General features: G+C 39.5%; 1 protein-coding gene across 6 annotated transcripts in view; it reads left to right on the top strand.

The window, feature by feature from the left end:
• VRK2 (VRK serine/threonine kinase 2) overlaps positions 1-24,278 on the top strand; it is a 46,682-nt gene that overhangs the window by 10,179 nt on the left and 12,225 nt on the right. For all 6 annotated transcript variants that reach the window (XM_048060756.2, XM_048060755.2, XM_066993434.1 and 3 more), the window contains 7 exons: positions 193-248; positions 773-842; positions 1,660-1,747; positions 1,886-1,994; positions 3,417-3,509; positions 12,892-13,024; positions 22,711-22,831. In XM_048060756.2, coding sequence (XP_047916713.1) covers positions 193-248; positions 773-842; positions 1,660-1,747; positions 1,886-1,994; positions 3,417-3,509; positions 12,892-13,024; positions 22,711-22,831 — 670 coding nt within the window. The remainder of the gene's footprint in view (positions 1-192; positions 249-772; positions 843-1,659; positions 1,748-1,885; positions 1,995-3,416; positions 3,510-12,891; positions 13,025-22,710; positions 22,832-24,278) is intronic.

Here is a 24,278-nt window from a genome sequence, read left to right as displayed (position 1 = left end):
TACTCGTTGATCACAACTTCTGTGGTGTTGGGTTTGTTTTTTTAACTCGGCAAGTCTTTGACTTTTAAAAGCTGGAATTCAGACAAAATGTTGTGTCATATGTTTTACTGATCACCTTATGCAATGTTAGCTTCCTCTTTGCAGTTATATTTTGTTGCATACAGCTTGATCCATCTCTTTCTCATTTTGCAGCTTCCCCTCATACTCATGTTCCTGTAGAAGATGATGCAGTGCATGTAATTAAAGTGGTAATGTGGAGATCTTATTCCTAAGTTGTTAACTTGTATGCAGTGCTTTCTCTTAATTATCTATCCTTATTTTCAGTATTGAATGTGTATTGCATGCCTGTGGCTTTTTTTAACATCTTGATATACTTTCCCTGCTAGGGGATATGCGTGGTACTTCCACAACTCATAGTGTTTCCTTGACTTGATTTTTTCCTTTCCTTGATTTCTGCCCTGAATGGTTACATAAGGAAAATCAGACTATGAACTTAAACATGTCTGATCTATAGCATTTCTGGAAAATAGCATCTTTAATAATTCCTGAAAGAATCTGTGTTGTATGAAAGTGCATTGCCAAACAACTTTTTTTCTTACCTACTTAGAAAAATTGTATTTCAGATGGTATGGTATAAGGGAGGTGGGAAAAAAGGGGATTTAATCCTCTTTGAATTTATCGAATTTATCTTATGCTTTTGTTTAGGAACTGTTGTATCTCTAAAACAAGTATCTAGTATTTTATAATGCTAAGTTTGTTTATTTCTCAATAGGAATATCTTGAAAATGGGCCCTTATTTTCCGAACTGAAATTTTACCAGAGGGCTGCAAAACAAGAGCATAGTAAGTAATACACCAACAAAATAAAAACCACTGAATTCTGACTCAGGTAGATTTAAGGACTAATTTAGGTTTCATTTCTTCTGAGAAGAACTAATGCTTTAGAGCTTGATAACCAACTCACTTCACATACATTGAACTGATTCCAGCTGGTGCTGTAATAGCTTTAGTTTGCTGTAATTTTCTTTATTTGGATGTCATCCTTGTTGTTTCCGATCAGAAGTATGACAGATTTGTTAGGTGCACACTTCAAAGTGCACAGCAATGGTATGGACTACGGAGAGAGGTCAGCCTTAAAACAGAGGTACTACACGGGCTGATTTGTGACTATACTTCTGCTAGTAACTATTCTTGTGTACAAAATTAAGAATGTGTGTAATCATCACAGGATTTAGTAGTAATCAAGGCACTTGATTCTGCAGACAATTTAGCATGGATGTGATTTAATTCTGGGAACTGTCATAAAGACTTCAGGTGACTTAGGTGGCTGGTAGACATAAGCACTTGTGATAGCTTGAAGTACTCTGTATGAAATAAAGTAGAGCTTCCAAAGGAATTATTTGGTCAGCTACTGATAACTTTGTATCTGCCTTCGAATGGAACAAAATGTCAAATTACTAGAACAAAAAATGCTTCTTGTTTTGGAAAATGTAGAGAACTTTAGTGTAAATCTATAATCCTTTGTTTGGTACAGTAACTGCCAAATAAGTTATGCTTGTTTTATTGTTCAAAGTCTTGGCTTGGTAACTAAAAAATAAACTAAACCCTGAAATTCTCTAGTTAACCCAATATTATCTTTTCTTTATTATTATTATTACAGTAAGAAAATGGATGAATCTCAAAAAAATAAGATGCTTAGGAATTCCAGTGTTTTGGGGATCAGGCTTGGCTGAGTACAAGGGAAAAAGGTAATAAGATGAATTGTAATTAAGCCTGAAGTTGACTGAAGATCCCTTTTCAACAAAATGGAGCTACCTCCTTTCAGTCTGACACAAACTTGTAGCCTTGTCTTTAAAGTTTCCTCCCTCTTGTGTATTTCTGGATAGCTATAGATTCATGGTCATGGAGAGACTGGGGGAAGACCTTCAAAGAATCTTTAAAGATTGTGGAAGTAGATTTAAGAAGGAGACTGTTCTGCAACTTGGAGCACGAATGGTATGTATACAGAAAGAAAATTGCTATGTCTCACAGTTCGTGAATTAAACTAATAAAATCATCATTCTTAAATGGTGAAGTTCATTTAGTTAGCTTTTGAATTTGGAAGTAAACACATGCAAGTGCTGTGCATTTTCTTGTCTTTCATCCTTTATAAAATGAACATTAAGTGCAAAATCAAGACCCTCTGTAGACTGGAAGTTGGTAGGCTCAAACCCAACTTTTTCTAAGCGGTTAAAATATAGACCATACGCTTCAAAATGTGTGTCTAGACTGAGATTTGTAAGCCCATTCTCATGCTTTAACGTGTATTGATTTTTTTTCAGTGTTTGAGAGGTATTGTATTAGACATCCATATTTGTCAAAGTTCACAATTGCATGCTTGAATGCAAAAGCTTGAGAGTGTTTGCTGAACACACAGGTAGTACAGGCCGAGATTAGGCTAGTCTGCAAATATCAGTTTCGTTTTCAAATGTGTAGATTGGCACGTTCTAACCGAAAATTATATATGTTTTCATTTGCATTATAACTTGTGTCGTGAGAGACTGCTATTACTGAAGAGAGGTGCACAGCAAATGGGGGCAGGGGCAATGGTCATAAATTGCAAGAACGGGATTTCTGACTGAATATAAAGGAAAAGTTTTTGCAGAAAGAATGGCTTAGCACTGGAACAGGCATCCCAGAGGTTGTGGAATGTCCATCCTTGGAGACTTAAAAGTTGACTGCTCAGTCTCTTGTACAACCTGATCTAACTTATGTTATCTCTTCTTGAAGCAGCATTTTAACTAGAGACCTCCAATGTTCACTTCTAACCTAAAAATGATAATAAAAGAAAGTGAACAGCTTTGTAGTCACATCACTGACTAACTTGTAACACTCCTTGTGTTCTCCAGCAGCCAGGATTGTCCTTTGTTTGAGTTGACAGGTGCACGTGTTGCTGTTTATTTCCAGTAACAGAGCTGTTGTAGTACCTCAGCATAGAGCTGAAGAAACATAATGAGGAGGGGGTAATGATGTAAAATGTGGACATGTAATAATTGAAAGGATCAAATGTATTACAAACCATCAGGGCTGATCGTGTGCTCTTCTGAAGAGCTTGGTGTTCTTAGCAGTTCCTCCTGTGTTTATAAAGTGCTTGTTTGGCTTTGTGACCTTAGAAACTGGGACTTATATGGTAGTTAGACGGGGATACACATGGCAAAGTATGACTGTTTAAGATTTGATATCAGCTGTGTGCATGGTGGGAACAGACTTGGTGGAAAGAGTGAGCAGTCCTTGTGCTCTAACTCAAAACAGATGTTACCTCAGTTTGTGTAGCCCTTGAGCTCACTGCGTGAGAAATATTTGGTGGTAGGGTTAAGGGTGAAGAAGTGGAGATGATGATGGTGCTTGCTTTCTTTTTCTGTTTTAAATCCTTCCTAGTTGGATACTCTGGAATATATACATGAAAATGAGTATGTTCATGGTGACATTAAAGCAGCAAATCTGCTTTTGGGCTACACCAATCCACATGAGGTAAGCATGTTTACTTATCTACACTGTTACATGAATGTGTTTCTAAGTGTTTAATAGTTTGTTACATGTATTCTGTGTTAACAATTCATGTATTAAAAAGAGGTTTGGGCATGAATATTCACATCCTCTCATGACAAATCCAATAGAGTCTCTGTGGAGCCTTGTTTGAGAAAGAATAAAATTCTGCTGCTTCTTTTAGGGCTCTGTTAACTGAGGTAGTAGTAAGGGACAGGTAAACTAATCAACAGGGTAAATTAGAGGTCCTGCTAGTGTAAGTATAGTATTAGAGTTTAAGGATGTGGCCCTTGTATTTTCATTCTTAGGATGTTCTAGCTTTCTAATGTCATCATGAATTGTGATTCCATACCACTAACTGTTATGTCCTGCTTGTTGTAGTGAATATGGCAGGTGGAGTAGCATTAAGGTTGCTGCTGTCTAATACCCTAAAACTAGGCTTGAAATTGAAGCATTTCAGTAAAACATTGTGAAACAAACCTTTTGATCTTGTCATACTCTGTATGGTTTTACCACGTCTTTTTTTTTTTCTTAATACATTTTAAGTATGCCTTTTTCATAAAGGGAAAAAAATCTAATTTCACTTAAATGTAATTAGCTGTAAGCAATACTTCTCCCTTTTGTTTTTTTTTTTTTTTAAATTTTTCTACCACAGTGATGAAGAAACAGATATTACAAAACAGCTCACTGCCATTAAAGGTCGAACCATTAAACTTTATCTACTTTCTTACAAGTTTCAAGTTAAATGGTTGATTCAAAATTAACTTTCCAGCTTTCTAGAATACATAGTTTAAGAACTATCACAACTGTTTAAAACTGCTGTCTTTTTAGACAGTGGTAGCAGCCAGTACATAATCTCAGTTTATGGTGTTTACCAGCCTGCTGAATCCAAGAAGAAGGCTATTTAGAGGCAAAACGATCTGCTACCCAATTCCATTAACATAACTCAAATGACTTTTTTTTTTTGTCTTGGCTATTGTGTGTTTTTATGACAACAAGATATGTTGCTGTTTTTCACAATGAAATCATTTTGGAAGTGTCCATTGATAGTAATCATAAAATTTTAAGACGTAGCTGACTTTGATCAGCTGCTTTTGAGTTAGCTATGTTGTGGGGTGGTCTTCTGATTTGTTTCTCATGTTGTCTGCATGAAGATGGCATACTAGTATTTAGTTTTCATGAGTAGTAAATTCACTGACAGATTGAAGTAATTTTGAGTTACTGGACAGAATTTTAAGGTGGAAATGTAACTTAATAAATACAGAAAATATTAATAGATATTCCAGCTTAAGTATCTTCTAGCTCGAAGTGTAAAAACGGTAAGTTACTGCTGAGATTTTTTGTTCAGAATTTTGTTATGGTAAAATGTGTTTTCCAGTGAAGTGGTTCTGTAAAACAAAATAAATAAAATCACATTCCTATTTGGAATAGTTAAGAGGAAAAGATTTCTCATATTTGCTTTCATTAGTAAGGTATGCATTAAACTTGCATTTCTATTAGCCTAAGAAAACTGAGAGCTGTTCAGATATTATTAAATAAAGTGAGGTTGAATGGAAATAAACTCCCTAGTCACAGGCGCCCAAAATTCTGCAACTGGCCACAGGTCTGCTGGTTTCCCCGAAGCCATGATAACTATACCATACCAGCCCAGAACCATGTTCACAGAGCTTGGAAGTGCAATGTGTTTGTGTGTGTGTGATGATTATTTATAAATGTATTTTTAAGGTAATGTGTGCTGAATTGAGCTTAACGCAGCAGCACAGATGGCTTAATGGGGACAGGTTTTGGACAAATAAAAACCAATTGGTTTGCCGTATATCTTCAAATGTGTATGCTCTGTGGGGCAGGAGAAAGAGTAATCTCACCAACACCACAGCTAAAAATTTCAAGTTAGATGCTGTAATGTAATTCAATAAACCTGCCCCTGGAATTGTTGGCTGACGTCCTGTCTGCCCCGTACTTCAGTAAGTGTTCTTTACCTGGGCACTCTACTCTGTAGGTAGGTGCAGTCCTAGACAATATCCTCATGCAGATGTGGGCATTCAAAGTGTGTGTAAACTTGCACATGTGATTCTGCATTTGTTAGGTCTTGCATTTGTTAGGTCTTGCATTTGTTAGGTCTTGCATTTGTTAGGTCTTACATTTGTTAGGTCTTACACGTGCCAGTGATTTGGCTGTAATTCCTATATGAAAGTCATTTCATCCTATTCCAAATTTTGTACTGTTCCTATTGTAAGGCTTCATGATGTTGTGACAATCTTTTCTACAAATCAAGCTGTCTTTATAACATGCTGGTAAGTTGAGGCTGTTATGTGTTTACTAGAACAGTATTTAGGAAGTTCTGTGGAGCACTACCACTGACTAAATATGACAACAATGTGGAATAACCTGACCCATAGCTTCCAAACTGTTGTCAGAGATGCTGTATTTGGGAATCTTGTATCAACCTTAGAGACTTCAGAGAAAACCTCAAACACTATTACTGCTACAAAATGCTTGTGAAGCATGTTTTTTATCTAACCTCTTTCTGTTAAAATGGTAGATAGCTAGATAGCCTTGGTCTGGTTGGTTAAAACAATGGATCTGGGAGGTAAAGTGGTCAAGCTAGTTTCATATTTAGGGAGTGGGAGCATCTAGCCAATGGCAAACTCCAACTCAGGAAGAGAATGTAAGCTGGGAGACCTCTGGCTCCTGGGGAAGTTAGTATAATAAAGCTGTCTGAGCTAACAATTCATCTGGTGAGTTTTTGTTGTGAATTTTATGTTGGGGGGATTCTTACTCTGTAGGATTTAGGATTTTAAGAGAAAATAAATTTGAAGTGTGCTGTCAATTACAGAAATATTTGTTTTTAAATGGAACCCATAAATAATCTCTTCTTATGTATAAAAAGGAATGGAAATACAACTCAGATTTCTCTGTTTTGGTGAAGAGACAGAAATCTGTTCAAAAAAAGCATATGTACCTTTAGCCTGATGTTGCTTCTGTTTATTTAGTGTCTGTTCGTGTGTCCTGTATGCAAATTTGCCACCAATGTCCTTCAGTTCCAGAAAAGATTACTTTTTTTGTGTTAAACTTTCTGTTGTTATGCTGTCTCTTCTATAAATTAACCTAGTGAATTTACACCACTGCCAATAAATATCATAGTCCCCTTTTTGAAATAGCATGTGAAATCCATATTGCTATCCCTTACCTTGTGTGGCAAGGCAGAGAAACAAATAAAGTAAAGGTCCTGTCACTCTGTGACCTCCAAATGATGTTTAGAAATGGTTAGAAGATCAGAATCAACTGACCTCAAAGAGCAGCTAGCTGCAGATCTATTCAATAGAAGGGAGCGAGGCCATTCAGCGAGTTACAGGTCAAAAGATCAATTCTCTAGTCAATATGTTTCTGAACATGGACCCAGCACAATGACTGACAGAATAGGAGTGATGTACTGAGGGAAGTACACAGCCCATGAATCTAGGAGAGGCCTGAAAGCAAACTTGAAGTGATCAGACCTATAAATTACAGAACAAGTGAAGCACTCTCAGTGTTGTGGCGAGTTGAAGATGATTTGGTGCGTAGTAGGAACTGTTTGTATGATAAAACAGAACAAGCGTTTCTGGAGTAGACTCTAAAAGAGGAATATGAATCCACTAAACATTTAAATTGTGATACTGTTAAAAGGGACAAGTGGTCGCGAGAGAAATGCTTAAAATTGGAGTTTTTAATAAATGAAGTAAGGCTTGGAAGAATGCCTATTCAAAACAATTCTTGTAGCATTTCTTTTTTTATGCAATATATGGGCAGATGTGTTGCAGACTCTCAAGACTCTACCAGAAGTCATGTATTTGCATTTTCAAGCTGTAAATTTTAAAATTAGATTTGCACCTCAGTTTTGCTTTTAAGTTTTTCTTAGACATGATAGTTACAGAATAAAACTCACAGACATGAATCATAGATGGTCTTGAAGGAAAAGGAAGAATAAAGAAACATTTCAAAATCTTAAATTTAAGATCAGCTTTCAGTGGAGCAGTGCAGAAGATATAAAGCTCATGCACTGATCATACAGGAAAAACATGCATGAAAACAAGTCCAACTGTAAGCTATTTTTCATTGTGAGATGAATCACTGTGATTCCTGCTTTTTAGTCCAGCATGACAGATTTGCTAAGGATCAGGTGAACTGAGAAAAAAGAAAATATTTTCTGTTCCCTTTCATGCCTTTTAGGAAGGATACAGTACCCAGGTATACAGAAACAGCTGAGTTTGACACACAGATGTTGGCTACTCCTCTGATTTGAGATGTAGCTTTGCAATGAGATGCCCTAAATTTTCTTTCATCATTCTTACTGCTACGTTTGGATGGAGTTGCTCACACAGGTTTAATTTCTTTTTGTGGTTATGGCCCAGATATCTTGGATTTCAATTGATTCCAGCACTGGAACTTGTAGCTATGCTTCCTCTTGGCTTTAAAGAGGAAAAAAGACGTGGAATGAAAACACGTGGGTACAGAAGAAAAGGAGAGCCAAGAACCTAGATTGGGCATCCCAGAAATGGCTTTAGACTTGGCCTGCATGGATGGTTTGGCAGTGTCATTGAACCTTTTTGTGGCCAAATGGGTTTACAAAGGCAGCTGTTTCCTGGATAGGATTTGAGAAGTGGAGTAAAATTAAGGATAGGTTCAAGCACAATTTCAGCATGTTATGGTGAGCTTGATGTATTCTTAAAATAAGGTATTTCAAAAATATTTAGAATGGTGGAATTGACACTTATTCCTTGAAGTCCGAAAGTGGTATAGTCAGCTGGAATTATGTCTTTGAATTGTTTAGACTGAAGCTTGTACAAAGCCCCTGACATTACTGTTCTATTCTATGGATTTAGTGTTAGTCCAGCCTATGAGATGATGAGCCATTGCAAATATTTCCCTTTAAACAGATTCAGTCCTCTGAGTCTACTTGATGCTTGACTTCTTTTCTGTTTATTTAAAACTTGCAATGAACACCATTCTAGTCAAAACATTCTTCCAGCTTTACCTGCTACAACTTGGCAAGATTCAAACAAATTTAACAAAGCATTGGAACCTTGTATAATGCAGCACTACATTTATGTTCACAGCTTTGCCAGTATGACTTCTGATTTCTCTGTGCACGTACATTTCTCTACCATTCTATCTCCCTGTATTTTTTCTAGAGCCTCGTTCCATTCTGTGTATGTGTGCAACAGTGTAAAGCTGAGAAAAAAACAGGGAGCCTTTCTCGCTCCAAACCCTTTTCTTTAAGTAGGAGAACATGCTAGGCCCTGAATATAGAAATTAAACAGGCTGAGGAGAGTTGGAAGTGGTCTAAATTCCCTTCTACAGATACAGATGTTTGTTTTTCCTCCTTCCTTGTTGTGTGGTTTTTTTTTTTCTGTCCTAATTGCTACACTTAAAACTTCCTATCCCAAGATGGACTTCAGTCATAAGACCTGCTTTAGCCCATCTTTTTGTAGTGTAGGGTCCAGCTGAAGCTCACAGCTCTATGACCATAAGCAATCTGCCTCATATTAGCTGTTATCTACTTAGTTATTTACAGTGCATTGCGCAAACTTAGTGATGGAACCAGTGGGAAGAAACCATCCAAAGAAAATCTCTGTATTGTTAGCTGTTCAACAATGAAGCTCCTGTTATGCGTACTGCAAGATAAAGAATACACCATGAGAATCCAAAGTGCAGGTCCTGTGGCTTCCCAAATTAGTGCAGTTATAACATAAGATGGCACGTTCATGTTTGCATGAAATTAAGTGCGAAGAGTTTAGAAATCTGGCTCCTAATCTATAACAAAATCTATTAATAACAGACCATGCTAGGCACTGCTGAGTCTAGTGCAAACTGGGATGCGTTTAAAAAACAAACAAACAAAAGCCGTGAATAAAATCAACAGAGATAAAAAAAAGTGCGGGGGTAGGAGTGTCTAATGTAACACAGCTAAAACCAGCTGTTCTAGGCTTCTGTCACTTGCACCTTCATCATCCTTGATATAATTTCTTGTTTGAAGTGTCTTATGTATCTTATTCTGCATGTTTTGTTTTTTTATTTGCTTTGTTGTTACTATAAAAAGCATGCAGATGAAAATATTTGATATTGAAACTCACGCTAACACTGACTTTGTTTTTCTCAATATTCTTGAATATTTACCTTCTTTTCCCTCTCCCTATACTCATACGTTTTTAAAACACACACACACAGATTACTCAACTACCCCTACCCACCAAGTTCTGAGCAAATTCAGAAGGGCACGCTGTGTTACACTATCAAAAAGTGACAACTAGCTATAAAAAAACTATATATCTTTTTAATGATGAACGGGCTATAATGAGAATTGATGAAATGAAATTAATGGTAATTTAAAATAATGTAGACGTTTTAATAATGATTGTGGCAAGGTTTTAGCAGGGCATTGCTGGTTTTGTGCAGGCTGAAGGGGATTCATTTTGCTGGGGGCTTTCCCTCGAGAGGCCACCAGCACTTGTGTGATTATGGAAAAAAATCTGTTGTGGGAGCTGGAGCAGTGCTATGTGGCTCGGCCAGAAGCACGCTGAGCCATGGCACTTCTGACCAGCTTCAGGAGCAAACTGCTGCGCTCCCAGGAGTTGCCTGTGTGTGGCTTCAAGAAGTCATTGCTGCTTGGTTTCCATGTCTCACCTCCTTCAGTCGAGACAGGACAATCTAAAACTACTTCCCACTTTTAGGGTTGTTGTTTTTTTCAGTAGAAATTTAAAATCGCTCTGCTGATACTAATACTGATGGATTTTTAAGTATATCTGTTGCTGAAAAGCAGAGATCAAGGGTATGTAGTTACTAAGGATGAGACCCAGTAATTTAGTTACTAGGTTCAGGTTTAACTAGCAAGTGTTTGTGGCTACTCTACTGCTAGGCTACTCCGAAAGACCACCAAGGCTGGGCTGCTATCTGTCACCTTGTGTAGCATTCACAGCCCAGGCAGCAGCAGAGAGCTGTCAGGGCTGCTTTTCTTAGGCTATTTTCTTCTAGTGGTTAAAATCTCATTTGAATTTAAGGCATAGCCTGGGTTTGTAAAGATTCAAATCCCCCTCTGGATTTCATCCTATTGTACCTGATCAGCTGTACATGCCAGCAATCGGTAGTCAAGCAAAATCCAAAATGTGCTACTTAGCCGGGGAAGAATACGTCTTCTGGCCTGCTCTCCTTCCCAGCCCACAAAGGAGGCAGAAGTCTCGCAAAACTTGGCATGATGGTACTTTAAATTAGTTCTCTCACACGGGCTGTGGGCTCAATTAGGACAGGTACCAGAGCATCAGGAATACGCAGGAGAGTAAATGCAGGAGAAAATCAAATTGGTGAACCCAACAAAGTTTATGCCTTGTCCCAGATTTTCTCAACACGCGTACAGTCTTTAATCTTCTATCATGGTTTGTATAGTCTGTCAAGTGAAAAACGTCGTCAGTAATCTTAAAAGCCATCAACCTGCAGGAAGCAAGCGCTGCATCCCAGCTTACATGCTCCAAATAGGCACAGCTCCTGCAGCAGAAACAGTAAAACCAAGAGACCAGCCATCCCAGGATTTGAAGCTGCCTGGAGCACAAACAGGAATCAGTAATTCAACAGAATGTGGTACAAAATAATGTGTTGTGTTTTCTTGAGGGTTTTTTGTTTGTTTGTTTTTCCTCTACCAGGAGTGATGTAATTAAATTAAAAGTGAGTGCTAGAGGAGTTTATTGTAGACTTTTATAGGATAAACTATCTTTTAGCTGAAGAGAACAAAAACTAAGGTTAGAGTAAGAAAAAGTTTTTCTTTATAACTTGATTTGGTAGAAATGATCTCTGTGCTTTCAGGTGGTTCTGCTTCTGCCCCAGAGCTCAGTTCCATTGGCAGTGTAACAGCAGTCTGTAGCATTTTTATTTTATTTTTCAGTGAAAATACCATACTTGGATTTCTTTTTTTTTTAAAAAAAAGCAATTACCTAATGTGAGAACTGGTCAATGAAAGGGGTCAAAGGCCAGGTGGGAGTGTGAAAACAACAGAGTGAGAAAATAACCTATGGGGTATTATGGGGTGGACAGATTGTGATTAAATTCCAGCTGCTTTCAACAAGTTACTGCTTGTCAGCTGCGCTGCGGTAATTGACCATGTGCATGTATTAAGTCCACCCCCGTTGGAGGGTAGAACATGTTAATCTGAACTTCATAGAGTGGACATGTGTCTGTAATCTAAATTTTGCAAGTGGCAGAACTCACACGGATGCACTATGCTTAGAGAGAAACAGGAGCCAGATGACTTGTTCGGGGTTATCTTGACAGGCAGCAGAGGAGCAGGAATTGTAATTCAGCTTGCCTGAGCCGCTCAGTTTTCAGTTTCAAACACCACAGAAGCGAACATGGCTGTAAGTTTTAAGTCAGTTGATACTTTCCCAGTGAAGTGCTGCGACTGTTGAAGTGCATCTCCCAGATACCTCGTTCAGAGCCGTGGGGCTTCCCCTCTCTGGCTATTTAGGTAGCTATAGCCAAGCATCTGGGAAAAAATCACCTGTGCTAGGATGGAAAGGTGAACGTGTGGCAGGATGCATTGGTGTGCTACCTTATATCCAGTGAGGGCTCTCTTTTTTTTTTTTTTTTTTTTAAACTTCTACACTGATTTAGTTCTGGATTTGCTTCAGAGTAACTTGGAGTGAAGTTTGTGCCTTCTTCAAGTTTAGTTTAAATTCAGGAGTGATTTACTAGGTTTGCTTTCAAGGCTGGGCGTGGGGAGCTGGTTTGGTTTGCTTTGTTTTATTGTACTCATTCTGTTTAAATAGCTGCTGCCAGCACGAAGCTGTTGGCAGTGACATTCAAGAAGAGGAGATTGCAGTCGGGTAATGCCCACAGCCCCGCGGCCATGGGCCCTGCTAGTGCTGGCGTCCTGCATGCTGGGGAGCTGCAGCCTCTCGCTTCTCGTGGCTCTCATGTCATGCTGCTGACATGAAGTTGTACAGTCTCAGCTGATGGGAGATCTGAGCAGGGGTGTGTGAGCGTGTTTTAAGTGAGGAGAGAAAGGGGTCCCATAAGCAGCATGAGAATACATAAAAGGCATATTGTGGTTTATGATGTCTAGATGCCCACCTGGAGAGCAGAGAGCTTAGGAACAAAATAAAAAGACTGAAATTGTGCTCGACTCTGTAATAAGATAAGAGTATGGTAGTGGAAGGATTTAAATGGGGAGGGCAGCTGTTATAGCCCCCAGTTGTACATATTTTATCCTGAGGCACCATTTGGTTTAATAAAATTTAGATCTAAGGCTGTCCTTAACCTATCAGTTTCTTAAGACTTAATTATAAAGGTTATACTTTCAAAGGACAAAAGCATTATTCATTTGTCTGTTCATGTCTTCCAGGTTTATCTTGCAGATTATGGACTTTCCTACAGATATTGTCCCAATGGGAACCACAAACAGTATCAAGAAAATCCTAGGAAGGGCCATAATGGGACAATAGAGTTTACCAGCGTAGATGCCCACAAGGGAGTAGGTAGGTTTCTTTTTTGTATTTCAGAGGAGTGATTACAGCATGAGTAATCAGGCTGTGAAAGCTGATGTATACAATAGAAGTAGTCCTGGGGATTGCTTGAGGTTGATTGGACCCTTGTGTGGTGACCTCTTCTTGTACCTTTGAACGCTTCTTCAGTGCTGCTGGGGAAGGGGGCAGCACGATTAAAACCCAAAGGCTACTGCACATTTGGTACTGGAAGGTGGACCAAGATGCCCTAAGAAAAGCTTGCCGATGAACTTAATTGGTTCACGTTGGGAGTACTGGTTTGTGTTTGCTGTACTCTGCAGAGGCAGCACATGCTAATGTTGTATTATCAAGTAAAAATGTTTCAGGTCTGCACTGTCCTTTAGGGAGAGCTGTGTCTGAGTGTCACCATATGTGTTATAAGAGGATATTTCAAGATGACATTCCTTCTGCAAGGAGAAAAACCTTTTCTGAAGCCATAAAGTGTTAACTTGTTGAAATCTTTTTCCAGTAGCCTTTCATATATCTTACTTATTTAAACTCACTTTGATGGTATTGGAAACACATTTGCAGGTAAATTACATACATAGTCCTTTTATTGGATATTGATTGTACTGCCTTGCATTCCAAGGCAGACTTAATTCAACAATTCCCTAATTAGTTAAAGTCATAACCTATGTCTTGTATTCATTTACCATTAATTAAACCTTAGCTGTTTATTACACTGCAGTCCAAATCCAATAGCAGACCCATAGAGCCATGGAAAAGGGAATGGGAGGTCAATATCGAAAATATATGGTGCGAAGTCCCACTGATGGCTGCATTGTTCACAATCAATATGGTCAATGCAACACAACTTTCTTAGTTGCTATGTCAGCAAGACAAAAAGTCAATTCTAATGTTATGGTAGTGAAAAAATGGTGATTATTGAAAAACTTTGACTCTTGCTATGAAACAGTGTTTTTGTTAACTTTTCTTTCCTTTACTCTCCCCTCTCCACCCCAAGATCCTCTAAAACAAAAGGAATGGTTTGCTGTTGCCAGTTCTGCTCGGATCATAGTGTCACAAGTGATAACTGTAGAAATTTGTGCTTGTTAATAGCTGCTGAACTGTTACCTTAAACTAATACTTTCTAACGAGTTTTAGTTGGCACAAACAACTGTATATTATTGCTTTTTCTATTAAAAGGACCATTGACCATGTAATGTAGAGGGTCTTGATAATTTGCCGGCGCTGTTAAAATCTGCAATCGTTTAACTCTGGTCATTAGGAAAAATGAAATAAGACTGTCAAGTATTTGCTGCTAAGACAATTGCATGATTTCACCTGCGAAAAAACATTCAGTGGTGAAGAGGGCATCTGTTTCAGCCTCTTGTAGCCCACCCAAGCATCCCGTGCGTTTTCTGGAGTTCTGACAATGGCTTGTTTTCCTGGTAGTGAGGGATATGGCTGTGTACTTGTGTTTTATGTGCGCTGTCTGAAGAATAGCTGGAGGCTGGATTATTTGGGATTCAGCAGTTGGATAGTTACAGTAGCTAGCTTGTCTAGCAGACAGGTGTCTGTTGAGAAATCCATGATTACATGACAGGTAATTCTTTTTATTTGAAAAAATAGGGAAATTTAACAGACATGGGTGGCAAAGAATGTGCAACTGTAAGTTAAGCTTTTGTCTTTAGTAAGCTGCGGGGTTAGATTCCCCCCTCAAGTAGCTACAGCCATGGTGAAATTGCTGCGAGTTGAAGGACTCCAGAAAACAAAATATTCAGCAAGGTAGCTGCAGGAGGGGAGTTCCCCCCATCTTACACTTGAAAAATTTATGCTTGCTAATAGCTGCAAACAGAATATCTGCAGATTTTTCTGTTGTTCCTGCCAGAAAAGCCTGCAGTACACAATTTCAGATCTGGTATGTTGCAGAGAATCCAAACTGTTCATGTTGAATGCCTCAGCTCTGACTTCGTAACAGCCTGAATCCATTAAGGTCAAATTACCAGTTTCTCATTTGCAGCAGGTCTCTCAACATCCCAGGGAAAATCTGCATCTGCAGTGACTTCGGTCAGAGATTACACGGGCCCAGATGGCAAAATACAGGGACTGATTTCCCTCATCTCTTGTTGTGAGCTTCAGAGTTGCAGATATGTTTTAGGATGCTAAAAGACTTCCAACAGTTTTGTAAGGGCTTCTCAACAATCTCCTGTACTCCTGACTTGTGACTGAGTCTCAGCACAGTCTCAAGTACAAAGTGAGACGAGGTGCTCTTCTGAAGTGTTTGAAGACTGCATCGCTGTTGGCAAACTACAGCCATGTAGACAACCTTAATTCTAATTTGTTACCCAAATTTTCAGCATGGAATATTTTTTATTTTAATGCTCTTGGAATAGAGTTCAATTTTTTTAAATGTTATTTTATATAAATGAGATCCTTTCCAGAGGGCATTTCCTGAGTGTACGTAGCAACATAAATATGTCTCAAACCTCAAAACCCTTATACAGTACCAGTTCTGTATTGAGCTAGACAAATGAGAACATTTTGACTTGCTCTGGTTTTCCTTGTAAAGTAGCTACCTGAATATATACAAGGATTTGAGGTACATGCTGAAACTTAAAATTATGAATTTGTTGCTTACAAAAGTGCCTCTTGGCAATGCTTGAAGATGATAACCTCCTTGCATAACGCCAATCAAATGCAACCACTTCCCACTAATTTAAATCAAAACTGGAGTTTCCATGGCTGAATCGAGAGATTAACCCAGCTGCATTCCTGTCTATTCCCCAAGCTCGCCGTGGAGCTCGTTGGTTGTAGAAGTTTTGCAGTCCACCAAGACCCATAAAGTTTCACTTTTGGGCGGTGTAATTAGTCTGTGCTCATCTGACAGCCTCCGGTGAGGGTCGAGGGGGATGTGAATCGCATCTGCAGCCAGGTCAGCTTGGTGTGGGCTGCTGGGGCTGCTGGCCCTGTGTGGGAACCAAAGGGGGATCCCACGAGCTGGGAGAGGCTGGGAGCAGCTGCCCTGCCGTGTCCTGGCTCTTTACGCTGGCTCGTCCTTCGTGTTGCAAGCTTTGCACAGCTCACAAGTGCCCCATCTCAGGGCACCTGTTTGCAGGTATTCACCGCGACCTCGGTTACATCCTGCCCATACCCACAGTTCATTTTGTGCCAGGCCAGGGCCCAGGCTGGGGCTTTGCCATCCCACACCGTCAGCTCTCCGTGTTCGGTGGCTGGGTCTCTTTGCAAACGTATGGCCAATAAGCGGCACCGAACAAGGCATCGTTCTACAGGCTTTTTGGTTAAAATCCTTTTTAGTTTGATGCAAATTCCATACGGCACAACTGCATTGTTAGTTTTTGCATAGTATTTTAGTGTATTCATTGTATTCATTTTTAAAGACCATACTGTATAAACAGTATTACATTTTTGTTTGTTGATTGATAATTAAAGAGAATTATATCTGCACCCAATGTACGTTTAAAAAATTGTTACATAGTTAGTGTTAAAATGTAATATTTGGATCAATGCCTCTTATGGATTTTTGTAGATTTTCTACTCACTGAGGCATGCAGTCAATACCTAATTTCTCTGGAGATATACTGCGCTTAACATATGGAGTTTTTTTTTAAATACTCTAGTCCTGTGCATTGAGTGCGTAAGACCAGTTTTAATTTGCTATCATTGATGAGCATAAAAGTATGAACTGTCTGTGAATACCCTCCTGCATATATCTGTTTGCCATAGATTTCAGGATAACTCTGCCCTTCCTTTTAACAAATGTTTCACAGTAACTATTAGTAGTTCTGCCATCTCTCGCGTTGGGTAGGGCACCTACCAAAATCCTTGCAGGACTGATACTGACATCTAAAACAGCAAAAGCTGCTTAAGACAGCAGGGGTGCCTTCTGACAGGCTTAAGGATAAGCAGAGCATCTGAAGAAGTTTGCCTCAGTAAGGGCTACTTTGGTGGTTGGCAAATACGTTTTCTCTGAGTGGGTCTCATTGAGCCGAAGGTGTCTCTGTGTATTTTCATGTCCTGCCTTTGGGAAGGCAGCTGCAGCTATCTGTGATGCCACATTTTAGCCAGTTCTTTATGCCCTTCACATGGGGTTATTGCAGCACACATGCCTCGAGGTCCCCCCAGATGCTCGCGTGCTGTGTTTGTTCGGGGCGTGCAGGCATCGGGCTGATCGAGGAGCAAGCTCGGCAGTTCTTGCTCTCCTTTTCCCACTGGTCTGACAGAACTGTTACTGTTGATATTAACATAGCCCAGTGCTTGTCCATTTTCACTTTTCTTTTACATTCAAGGGATGACTAGAATACCTGCAGGCTTCATTTTGTGAGGAAGGATGTGCAGGAATATAAACACCTCTGCCTGGAAACAAATTCTTTCTGAGCCTGCATGGTTTCTAGAGAACTTCAGCTCTAAGTGGCTCTGGATCAAGAGGTTTATTTGGCGTCTGTCCATGTACAGTTAGGAGTCAGAGGGAGCCTGCTGCATTTTTTTGTTGGTCAAATGAATTATTGATTTGCTGCAATTTGGTATGTGCTTCCTGAAGACTCTGTGCAGGACAAACTGTAAATCCAAAAATAAAAGGAAAATCTAACTGGTCTGGTGAAAAATGGGTGTGAAACTTTGCAGAGTAAAATAAATAAAAAGATGTTTTAGTTTCTGAATGTTGGATTGGAAATGTGTCCGCAGCAGAAGAGGGAGCAGAAGGTCATTGTAAGTGAAGGAAGAGTCAGGCTTTAGCAAGGAGAAGAGAAAAGATTGAATAGGTTTTTGAAACCACCTCTGCAAGCTTATTCTGTCCTGCCAAGAATGGCCAGAAGTAGCAAAAATAAGATGAGCATCACCGTTTCCAGCACAGCTGATGAGCGTGGCTTGGAATTGGCTGTTCTCTTTAGTTTGGGTTTCTCATGCTCTACACCAGGAATTCAAAAAGTTAGTGAACCTCATAGCTGCTTGTCAGCCCCTTACCTTTGTGATATATTTTTTCCACGCAGATGTAAAGGAGGAGTAAAGCTTCCCATCCCCAGCCCCTGCCACATGTTCTCCTTAGTACAGCCTTGGGACCTCTTACATCTGACCAGGTAGCCCATCTCTTGCCACCACCATTTTGTCTCCCTCTCAGACCTGGTGGTGAAGTTCCCCAACATCTTCCCACTACATAAACTTCTCCCCCCTGAGTCAGGACCCCAGCCCTCTTCAGCACCTCCCATCTCACCAGTCCTGCTTTTTATCCGCTCCCTGCCTGTGTGTAGAGGAGAATCCTGACGCTGGCCACACTCTCTTATTGCAGCTGCAGCAGAGCATTACGGACGCTAGCAGTGCACGAGCTAGGAAGCTCTGCAGTGAGGTCCTGTGCTTGTGAGCTCGGACGCGGCAGGGCAGAGGCAGGAGTGTTGCTGCTTTTGTGGCTCCTGAGGCGCGTTAGGCATCCCAAGGCCGGGGCTGCCGGCCAGCTGTGGTCCAGCTGCAAGAGGATGCGAACCCTCAGGACTGCCAGGCTGATTTTGGCCCCTCTGACCACCCGCAGTGGGCCAAGAGCTTCAGGAGCTCCTGCCAGTGCTGCAGCACGCTTCGTGCCTGTCAGCCATCCAAGCAGCTGAGCGTGTAGCTGCGGGATTCAGGTTTGGGACAGGGACCATGTCTGGCACAGAGGAAGTTGCTCGTTGCCATGCCCCAGGTTGAGTTATCTGGAAGGGTTGTAGTCCAATTGTGGCAATGCTGTGTTTGCACTGGATTTATTTGTCTTTCCATCGTTGCATGGTGGTGGTTGTTATCAGTGAGTACTTCAGCAAAGCGCCAAGCTAACGGTGCAGAACTGTACATGAGGGAAGGAGGGACTGTTCCCGGCCCCTGCTGGCAGCTCTCCTGCCTGGGACTGGATAACTCCCTATAGAATGGCCTGCAGGCATTAAAAGTCATTTAACTTATTTTTTTTTTACTGTATTTATATAACCTTTTTCCTGTAGCTATCCACTCGATTCAGAAATTCACTGTACTGCTGCAGCGAACTCCCTGAAACTGGCTGGTACGCTGGGGAAGCGTTACCTTGTTATTACATCTTCTGGGCTCTTTCTTCCTCCTGCCACTAATACTGGAACTGATTTTTGGCAAATCGCGTGTTTGTCCGTTTTTATCTTCCCAACTTGAAGTTAAAAAAAAAAATAAATTGTACCACACTCAGTTCATTTATTAAACGTTATGATGAGACATTTTTTAACATAATTATATTTCTCCATGGTCATGTTAATGCTCCTTTCCTTTATGGGCATTTGGATTAATGGCTCTGCTATAAGTTATATTTGTTTGTGATTTAATATGAATTTGTATGCTGTAATGTCAGTGAGAATTGGAGATTCCACTGCATGTAGACACAATACAAGCAACTAAAATGATCCTTTTTATGAAAAGCTTCCAATCTAAAGAAACAGTAATGGTGAAATCATAATGTAACAGTGCTAATTAAAAATAATAGAAAAAACATTTCATCTCCTGCTCATTAGCCTCCTAGATCTCTACAAAAGGCTTGACAAAGTTATCTAAATAAGGGCCATGGAGGAAAACTCCCATTTTGCATGGGTTTAAGATGAGCTTCTTGGGAGCAGTGTAGCATTGAGAGCATAGCATGACGTCTGTGATATCATTTATGCTCTATTTTGAAATAGTAATCCGAATTTATATTAGGGCTCAAATAGCTGCCAAATCCAGTATACGAAGATACATAATATATTTTCTTCTCAGGGTGAATTGCTTCAGTTACATTATTCTGAGTTATTGTTCAGCCCTATGCCTGCATGTTGAGTATATGTTTGTAGTGCGTATAAAACTTCTTATGGCCTGACTCTGATTTCATTGACATGGTTGTTAATTCATTAACTTCAGTGGAGTTGTTCCTGATTTATTTTGGCAGGAGTGAGAACAGAATCAGGCCTTAAATCTTAAAATTAAAAAGTTAAACTATAAAAAATTGTGAAGTAAAATACTGCCCTGTTAAGTAGTATTTCAGATGAGACTAAAATAATAATAAAAAATCCTAGTTAATAGAAAACCAGAAATCAAGTATCTATATGGAAAGAAAAAACTACAGATTTTTAGTCTACAGTGAAATAACAGAATTTGATTTAAACATTATTTTGAATATATGCTCTTGTAACGGTGCCAAGTTATCAAGCAAAATTGTTGTATTTTTGCCTGGCTATTGCATTTAAAAATGAAGCCAGATTCACATCTCTCAGTTGATGTTTATCAAGGGTTCTTGTAATCTCCAATTATATTAGCAGCTATATTTTGCAAGTAAATGTGTAGTTGAAATTTATATATTAGTGCTTTATTTGGGTGAAAATCTAATTATTCCATTGGTTATAGATCATATTAGTTCATTAAAATTAGCTGTTTGAATACATTTTTTTTGCTAGAATCAAAATGATTTTAAAAGTTCAGGAAGTTAGCATCTCTAGTACTGAGCTGGGAAAGAAGCAGAGACAAAGAATAAGCTCGTACAACCAAGTAATCAAACGCTGACATTTTCATGTGGATCTATGAAAAACACATGTAAAAGTCTTTATGCAGTAACACTTGCAGTGACCTGGGAGATAAAGTGATACGGGAATTTACCATCTCTCTGTAAAACATTTCCCCTTTTATTTTCGAGTGATGTATGGCTCAGTTACACGTGTGTGTCTATTTTTTTCAGCTGACTGCCGTGGCTTTAGGAACGTCTTGGTGAAGGTTTACTTGCACCCATCTCCCCGTTTGTGGTCGCTTTGCTCTAGCATTAGCTGGGGAAGGGCTGGAAGATCTGGATGGGAGGAAGATGGTAATTAGTCGTGGCCAAACTGTGACTGGGAAGTAAACTTTATTCTCTGGGGACTGCTTTGTCAGAAAACCTTAGGTTAGCTCCTGAAGCCTAATTGACTTAGCATTATTTACAGATTTATATCAATTAGTCCCTCAGTGGATAGCAGTGTCCTATTGTAATTCTGACAGTTTTTCTCAGAAGGCCACTTTACATAGCCCATCTTACGCAAGCAGGTGCCAGAAAAGCACTGAGTGAAAATTAGAGGATCTGCAATCAAAAATGCTGGCTTATATGGTTCTAATCTGGAATTGCCATAATGGAAAAAGGAGTTGTGAACACATGTGTATGAATGGACTTGTTCCACAGTTAACAGGAGATTTATGGTGGAAGAAATCACTACAGAACAGCAAGTGGTAGAGATTGTGTTTTTATTTTAATACGAGAGCCAAGTCTTGCATTAGGACATTGTTGAATCTAGTGCAGAAAATAAACGACCCCCGAGGGACAGTGTAGCATTCTGTTAGATTGAAGGGCCTTTAATAATCCCGTAGTCTAATAGCAGTTCAGATAGAGAATGCATGAGAACTTATCTTCTGCTTTCACAATAATGCGTGTACGGTAACAAGAAACAGTTATGATGTGTTGGCACCATAGCTTTTAGCAGATGACTTTTTAAATTAAAAGATAAGTTTGCTGAGTGACTTTCTGGAATTTATTTAATGAAGGCCCATAAAATATGATATCTGTTTACAACTGGATTAGCAGCGCTGTGCTCAACTACCAGTCTTTACTCTAGACAAGAAGTATGGAGCAAATCTGAAATCTTCTTTCATTCCTGGAAAGTTCAAACTCATTTTGCAAAAGCATAAATTTAACTTCTACATCCGTCTGTCTTTAGTCTTGATAAACAGTTTGGGTTTTTACAGGTTCCATGTTGTCTTGTCCTGCAAACTATAGGCTGTAAGTCAGATGTGTACAGAAACATTGCAAAAAATCCCCCTTTTTCAAATTTTTCAAGTTTGGCTTCCTCCGACTAGCAGTAAGCAACAGCAAATGTGTTAGTATCACATTTTTTTCCCTTTCCCTTGGAAAAGTCAATATATAGATTAACTTCAGTTACTTATTTTTCTGCACAGGAGATGTTTGCGGATGGGGCTAATTTTTGATTGAATTATATCTACTGTATTTTTATTCTGTAGTTAATAGGTGTGTTTAGGGTGTGTGGGGTGAGAGTAAGTTCTTCCTGAAATAACTTCTTTTTTGGAAACAGGTAGTGGTAAGTTTACCCAGGACTTGCTAAACCGTAAGTGTATTTGAGCCTGGGCTACAGCTCTCTCTAAACAAACAGTTCATGGTACTTGTAAGCAGACAACTTTGGTGTGTAAATGTACACTAGATGGCAGTTTTGTCATATCTTCCAAGTTCAAATAGCTCTGTAGTAGAACAGGAAAGGCCATCAGTGTTTAGTCTGCACTCACAGGGTCCCTGCATGACCAATGTGGACCCCATGGACTTCCTGGAACATGTGTTAGCAATTTAGCAGCAGACATTTATTTCTTTGTTTTACTGCTTGGCTCTTTGAGAAAGTGTTGGTACTCAGTTATGGGCTGTCTGGATCATGTCAGAGGCCATGGGGATCAAGTCCATGTGACAGGCCAGACTGAGGAAGGATGAAGTTGGAGGAGGTGAGGAAAGTGACCCTTACTTCAACAGCAACAAGTCACTGCCTGTCTGTGGACTGTGGCCAAAAGCCTGGGCGTTTTAGGCCTAATACAGCTGAACAAACAAAACACTTTGCCCATTTGGCTTTTTCATATTTCATCAACAGTAGTTCAATCAACGTCTTTTCTGTTTCCTAAGAAGAGGTTCTTATTCTTTATCTTTTTTTTTCTCCCCCCTTCTGTTTTAGCCCCATCCAGACGAGGTGACCTTGAAATCCTTGGCTACTGCATGCTGCAATGGTTATGTGGGAAACTACCCTGGGAGCAGAACCTGAAGGACCCCGTAGCTGTCCAGACTGCGAAAACAAAGTAAAACTAAACCCACACGTACACACGCACGTACCACCCCAGAGCCCTACAACATCCTCATCACTTAAAACAGGTCTGAAAAGGACAATTTACATCCTGTAGAGTATCACCTTACAAGAGAGCTAAAACAATTTTCCTGAATAGGGAGGTGTTAGAAGCAGTTAAAGATGTGAACTCCATGTGCATATAGACCCTCTCGCACATTTTTACGTATGTACTGCTGCGAAGATACGATAAACTCAGCTGCAGAGTCCAGTCATTTTGTCTGCTAGTTGTTTTTTCAATACTCTTTTTAAATCACACGTTTGTGAACAGTTGCGTGCCTTACTGCACATACAGAAGGATGTTGTAGGTTTCCGTTGAAGTTCTTGGGTGCTTTGTAGAGACTGTGGTACAAAAGTCTCTTGGAAGTTTTCTTTCACATGTGTATTGAATGTATTTAACTTGCTATTTGATACCTGTTTTTTAGATGTTTTTATGTAGATTTTTAATGTTATACAAGCCTACTGGCGTTACAAACATTTAAATACCAAAATACTAAAGAATTTGCTTAAAATCTTTTCTTTTTCCCAGCATGACTCATTAGAGCTTACTAAAGCAACAAAGTGTATTAGTGTTTTCTTTCACTGCTTTCACAGTTGGGACTTGAGAGAGTTAATTGTATGTGGTACAGCATTGCCTGTAGAAGGCTATACAGAAGAGTAGTTATCCATAAATGTAACATCACAATTGGAGAAGGCAGCAAACTTTTAAGTAGGGCAAGTCACAACAGAGGTACACAATAGAGATAGCTGATCCACAGAAATCAATCTGCAAATTCAGTGTGGCATCGGCTCTCAACAGAGAAAAAGGTTAGCCTGCAGACTGTGGATAATGCAGATTGCATCTGTAAATGTTGACATCGTATGTTATATTTAATATTTCTCCTTTAGAACTTCTGATCATTACACAACCCCCTGCAAAGTAACACTTATACAATTCAATGTTTAATCAATTTAATCAATCAAGCTGTTTCACTAATTCTTCCCATGCAATTAACCCTTCAATTGCTAGCATTTTCAGGATGCCAGGCAAACATGCTTAGGAGGAAATGTACAGAAAATGATAGATTAGATTTAGCAGTAACATCCTTTTAGTTTAATGAATTAGTATTCCTTGGTATCAGGTAATGTTCCCCTTTAACTTACCTATTTTTGAGTGCTTGTGCTGTTTTTAAAGGCTGGAAATAGTCATCACCATGCAGGTGTTTACCTGATCACTTATAAGTACGTTACCAGCACAGGCAGATCATTTCTGAGCACACCAGTCTTTTGCTGTGAGTCTGTGTGATTAGGATGAAGACGGGGCTAGGCCTGGAAGGGTGATGCATTTGGAAAACAGGAGTCAGAGCAGGACCTCAAATTCTGCTGTCTGCTGGTGGTCTCATCCCTCCCTAACAGGTTCTTAA

This window comes from Anser cygnoides, chromosome 3 (assembly GCF_040182565.1).
Source record: "Anser cygnoides isolate HZ-2024a breed goose chromosome 3, Taihu_goose_T2T_genome, whole genome shotgun sequence".
Lineage (NCBI taxonomy): Eukaryota > Metazoa > Chordata > Aves > Anseriformes > Anatidae > Anser > Anser cygnoides.
The sequence above is the reverse complement of the archived record's forward strand: the minus strand, read 5'-3'. Positions and strand labels throughout refer to the sequence as shown.